Source organism: Fulmarus glacialis, unplaced genomic scaffold (assembly GCF_000690835.1).
Source record: "Fulmarus glacialis isolate BGI_N327 unplaced genomic scaffold, ASM69083v1 scaffold26071, whole genome shotgun sequence".
Classification (NCBI taxonomy): domain Eukaryota; kingdom Metazoa; phylum Chordata; class Aves; order Procellariiformes; family Procellariidae; genus Fulmarus; species Fulmarus glacialis.
Genome location: NW_009195050.1, coordinates 2,653 through 8,675, shown reverse-complemented (window position 1 = coordinate 8,675; position 6,023 = coordinate 2,653). Strand labels below are relative to the sequence as shown.

Sequence of the window (6,023 nt, the reverse complement as noted above, 5' to 3'; positions counted from 1 at the left end):
AAACCCAGAAATAAAGTATTTAGAATTTTCTGAAGTGATGCATTCCAACAGCTCCAGACAGGAGCGCTGGAGGGGAGGAGGAAATCCAATTCTTCAGTTTGACAGAAACAATTTTTTTTGTTCCTTTTAAACTGGCAGAGAAACAAGACTACACAGCTATTTCTCCCCCTGGCTCTGACAAGGAATAGCTGGGATGAGCAGCACAGGAAACAACAAAACCAAACTTACTCAAACGCTGCCAGTTTCAGGTTCCTGTCCCACGCCAGCTTGCCTCGCAGGAAAGATTCCCCAAGCCGACAACGTAGCAATGTTTCACCCCACCATCCTGCCCCTTCCCCTCCACAGACTCCCATTACCTTACATTTTGCCTCCAAAATCCTCCCACGCAGAAGAGAAGCAGGTTCCCCACCTGAAAAGAGTTCAAGCGTGACAGAGGTTTTGCGAGATCTCAGCCTTTTTCACAACTTGATTACCTTTTTTTCTGATCAGCCAGAAGAAGAGTTGAGAGGGGCAAACATTCGGCAGCACATTTCCTTCTCCTTTTCCATGTAGTCCTTGTAGCAGCTGCAAAGTAGAGCACAGCATGGCATCACGGGACTGCCCGCCCAACCATCAGTGCCACAACCAAAAAATTTGTATTATTTTTTCTATATAAATAAATTAGTCTAATGTAAGAGTGTGCTGGTAGCAAAGACACAGCTCCTTCAAGCCCTTGTCAGGGAAGGAGAGCTGGAAACATCGTGCTTCATCCCCAGACCTTGGGTCTCTGCTTCACTGGTGACTATTAGCAAAGTAGATCATTTGACTTTTGGTAGCCAGATGTTTTCTACACCAGTTTTGCAAGCATGTGACAATGCAGAGAAACCCCCACCTGTATCCTGTGGTCTAGTTCCATGTCTCCTCATTTGTGCCACTCCTTGTGCGAGCTCCTTCAGCACCTAGCAGGAGACATCGTCCAAGTGCCCTACTCCAGGATATCTATCATTGACACCAAACCTGGGCAGAGAATGGGTAGGAGACAGCAGGGATTTGTGTCCAGACTAAGTGGAAGCAGATGCTTCCTCCTCCATTCTCACTTCCCTGCCAGCATCACATTAGCATGGCAAAAGCTGCCCAGACTGCTCCATTTTAATTGCTGCCTCTCCTCTGCACCCTGTGCTCTCACCTCACCGGCAACGAGGTCTCACTGGTGAGGAATCCCTGAGCCAGAGGGTGACTCAGTTTGGGCACCATCCCAGGGATCAATGGCTGCCCACTTGGTCAGCTTTCCTGCATCTGCTACCATATAAGGTCAAAAGCAAAGGTTTTTGTTGCAACACCAGAAACAGCACAAGTGTAACATCGGCTAATGCTTCCTCAGCCCCCTACCGTCAGCACCCCTGGGTCCAGAACCTCAAAGTGTTTAGTTCAGTGAAATCCCAGCACTTCTGTTAACTCTCAGACAGGTGTTGCCACAACTGTCCGCACTGAGAAGATCAGGGATGCCCACCTAGACTGTGGATGGCACGCTCACACGCCTACCACAGCAGGAAATCCAAGAGCCCCTCATTTGGAGGCGCAGATTCATGCCAGATGTTCGAACAACCCCATTTTGTTCTGGATTTGATGCAACGCAAGCCTTCCAATAGAATTGCCAAATCCAGCAGCAGAATTTGCACCAACAAGACCACTACACCCAGTACCAGACACGTGTTCCACAAAATCCTCACCCTGGATTCTGCCTGCAGTTCTCCAGTGAAATGAATTTTGCCAAGAACCTGGTTCAGCTGTTAAACAGATGCTTTTCGAAGTTTTGTTTTAGACAGCAAAAGGTAGCTGTTGATTAACACACAACATTGCTTTTTGCAAAGTATAAATGTACTCAGTAAGGAAGTGAAAAGCCCCTAAGAACAAGATTTTGATTCATATTCCATTTCTGAAGCATTTGCCAGATCGCATTACGCGTTTTCTCAGGCAAGGCAGTTTGGCAACATTACAGGATCTAGACTGAGGTATGGCATAATTATCAACACTCGATAATGTTGTCTTCATTTATTTTATATTAATTCCACTCTTTGTCATAGTAAAAGCAAAAAATACACCAATTTTAACTGGCACTGAAGCAGAAACTCCGAGACAACAGTGGTTTAATGCATACTCAGCTTACTGACACACGCGTTAGCTGTACGTGCTGCTATCTCCAGAGTCAGAGCCGACAAGCCTACCCGCTGCTTCCCCAAAGGCAGAATGCCTTGTTGCTTCCTGGCAGCACAACCTCAACATTATTAGCAAGATTTCTCTCTTACCTGCCAACATATTCCAAACAAGTCTAAGGGAACACATGAAGCTTCTGGAATCAGGACTTCTAGCACTGTACCATGGGTCTTTAACAACTACCCACATACCAAGCCTCCAAGAGTAGCTAGCCAGCCATCCAGATCTATTTTATAATTACTCGCGCTCACCGAACAATTTGGTAGCTACGTACCCAGAGGCAGATCAGGATGAATAGAAGTGGTTTGTTTCAGATTTCCAGACCAGCAGCTAATACTGCCTTCAACTTCTTTGTACTTCAGAAGTAACAGAACAAGTTTGAAGACTTGGTGTTATCACAGACTATTAAAGATGACGTGGATATATAGGACAGGAATGTGCAAGGACAGCCCTCTACCAACACATTACCTGGTGAATGCACTTAGCCCACGAGACTGGCTTTTCCAGCCGCACCAACTACTCTAATAAGAGATGTTACTGCTGCCTACAAATCTTTTTGCAAATGCCTACCAGCAACACACAAAAGAGGAGGGTTCGTATTCAAGGGCTGCTTTGTGATCTCTGAGGCTGGGGACTGCATCGCCTTCTGCGTCTGTGAACAGTGCCAGAAGTACAGCACACACTTTTGGGAACCAGCTCGTGCTTTTGCCAGTTTCAAAGGGAAGAACAAAATGAGGGCAGAGACTAGCGTTAGTCATGTTTTGGTGGGGCTAGGGCATGACTAAAGCTGGCAGGATTGTGCTGTACTCAGCCTGCGGGCGAAGGGAAAGTTTGTCTTCAGGATTGCTCACTTATTACCTCCAAGACAGCAAGAAATTCACTTTTAACAAACATAAGTATTTGTAGCATTGCACACTGAAGCACTTGCAGTGCAGAAAAGTTGCTGTAGTTAACCAATGCATCTTAAAGGGAATGAAAATCACACTTATTAATCCAGAATATTATCAGCTTGAGCACTAGCCTATTGCATTTCATTGGTTTTGAGGCATTTCAGCAGCCCCTGTCTCCCTGTGATCACCCTGACCGACCTACTCACAAGGAGCATAACACACGCATCCCCCCAGAGAAACTGTACAGGAATAGTGGGTACTCTCAGCTTCTCACCTGTCACCTGTAACTGCTGTGTCTGCCAAATGTTTGAATCAGCTGTCTCCCCACTAAGAGAAACCCTCTGCATTTTCCCCAGTCCTTACTAACCCAATAGTTTCGTGTTTCGTTTTTTTAAACATATGAAATATTTTTGAGTGGGTGTTCCAGCCTAAGCACTCTCTCTTCCACAGGGATGGAAAGGAGTTCTCTCACCTTGCCAACTTTTTCAGCTCATTGTTAATATCGTGGTTAAACGGCTGTATGTGCTGAGCTCTGACCAGGAAATCCCGTGCTTTTTCATATTCTGTCATGCAGAGACAAGCCTGCCATTGAAAGAAGACAGATGCATCGCAAGATAAATATAGACTCACTGCCATTCTTCAGGACTGAAACATGTGCAGCCACAAACATTTCTGAGACAGATCCAGGTAGCTCAGGAATCCCCCATGAAAAGATCTGTGTGACAGATTTACAGAGACAGATTTTCCAAAAGGTCAGATGCAGACAAACCACCTCGACTGCTGCAGCAGCTCAGGAGGCCTGGCTCAGAATTTAGTGGTTCTCCTCAGTTCATTTGAGGCTCTCTCCACAGCCAGTCAGACCAGGGTACTCCTTGATGTGGCTCCCAGAGGAATTTATTTTTGCCCACCTGGCCACACCTGAACAGCGCTTTGGCGTTTCTTTGGTCAATCTCCAAGGCCTTCTCCCCATATACCAAAGCTTGGGCAGGACATTCCAGTTTCAGGTAAGTAAGTGAGAGATTCAGGAGCACCAGCAACTTGGAAGCATTGATCTGACACTGCTCTGCCTCACTGGAAGGGCTGCGACCGAGGATGGAGAACGCCTGAGCAGACAGGGAAAAAGAACTAGTGCACAACAAATCTGTTATGGAAGGCAAGAAATCCATCCCATCAGACAGCTAAACCCATGTTTCTGTTTACCTAGGTCAGTTAAAAATAGTAATAATCAAAACTCTAAATATACTACATGGCATTACCAGCATGACAAGCCAGCTCAGCCATAAGACTACAGGTTAAAAAAAAGAATTACACCCAGGACTCAGATTTTATGGACAAAGGTGGAAAAGAAATCTTAGAGGGAGAAAGGCAATTTAAATTATTTTTGTTACAGAAATACCAAGAAAAAGCAACTCTGAATGGAGGGAAGAAAAATCTCATAAAACCTCACTACCTCTGAAACAAAGGCAGATGCGTTCCAGTTTGGGAATAACTGAGTACTTCCCTGCCTGGAGACGTTATGGAGCCTCCATCCTTGGAGATGTTCAAAACCTGAATGGACACGGTCCTGGGCAACCTCCACCTGTGGCTGACCTTCCTTCAGCAGGCGGTTGGACTAGACAACCTCCAGAGGTTCCTACCAACCTCAAGTGTTCTGTGATTCCCAACTGGAAGGCTAAAAATAAAGTTAAAGTGCCCAGTATGCCAGTGATATCTGTTTTCAGACCAAAGGGATTCTAGATTCCTTCTCCAAGCATTAATCAGCATGCTGCTGCAACACAAGGCTATGCTGCACTATAATGTCTCCCAGCAAAAGCTGACCTGAAAGGCTCCAGTTCAGCAGTCAGCCTCACGAACCGCTCAGGGCTCATGCAGCCGCTGAGATGTACTCTTCTGTGTCAGCTAGAGCCCACAGGGAGCAAGCCCGAAGGAAAAGGGTTCTGCCTATTTCTGCCAGCCCTTCTCCTCCTTCATTTACCACTACTGTTCACACAAAAGCAGGTGTCTAAGATCTGTTCTTAAATAACAAACTATGCCTGGAAAATATAATGAAGTTACTTGATCTCTAAATTGTACTTGTTATGGTGAGCTAGCACTTAATAATCACTGCTTTCACAGCTTTTCACAATGGAAAACACATTTTTTTCTGGTGTCATACCCTTTTGTATCTGTCTTTGGCACCCTCGAAGTGCCGCTTACGGTAGAGGTAGTTGCCAAACTCTCTCTCCGTGTCTGCCACTTTCAACACCTTTTGTAGCGGAAATGTATCCTGCTGCTCCTGTATAAAGAAATACCTGAATTTCAGCTGAAACAAAAGAAAGCAAGCAGAGAGTTCAAACAGGACAGTCCTGCACAGTCCCCTTCTATTCACAGAGCAGGAGTCAGGCTGTTGCCATGGCCCCCGCAGTGTCCAGCCAGGCCACCACCACGTGGCATTTCCCTTCGCCAGGCTGAAGCATGCCACTGGTCTTGTGCTGATAACTCCTGGTGAGGAGTGTTGCCTACCGAGGTCAGGAAGCTCACCAGGACCAAAGGGACTGCAGGGGAGGGGGAAAAAAAAGCAGGAATTTGTTCTTAAATCCTGCCCAACTCTCTCACCTGCTTAGACAGAGCAGACAGTTAACGCAAACGCTACTGATGGCACAAAAGGTGAAGCTGATTGAAAGGCTCCATTGCTCTAATGGCTCGGCATCACCCAGGATGGCTTCTTCATACCAGCTCTGGGACCAGCCTGACACCCACACAAGACATCAACCAGCAAAACAAAAAACCCCCAACAATAATAAAAAAAGATAAAAATTGAGGGACAGGTTTTCTCCTGGGTTTGCAAGTTTGAACCAGTTTCACAGAGAGAGGGTGGGCAACTGACAAGAAGGGGAGTAAGCAACAAGTGTGGTTTGCTCGCAGGGCTACATGTGGACAGAGTGGCCTGCGCAGCTGCAG

General features: G+C 46.2%; 1 protein-coding gene across 1 annotated transcript in view; it reads right to left on the bottom strand.

The window, feature by feature from the left end:
* Nucleotides 1-485: 485 nt before the first annotated feature.
* The window catches only part of FKBP6 (FK506 binding protein 6, 36kDa), a gene marked incomplete at its 5' end in the record, with an annotated part of 6,927 nt that continues 1,389 nt past the window's right edge, over nt 486-6,023 (bottom strand). Inside the window, 4 exons of the mRNA XM_009587988.1 lie at nt 486-564; nt 3,556-3,665; nt 3,992-4,186; nt 5,239-5,358. Coding sequence (XP_009586283.1) covers nt 486-564; nt 3,556-3,665; nt 3,992-4,186; nt 5,239-5,358 — 504 coding nt within the window. The remainder of the gene's footprint in view (nt 565-3,555; nt 3,666-3,991; nt 4,187-5,238; nt 5,359-6,023) is intronic.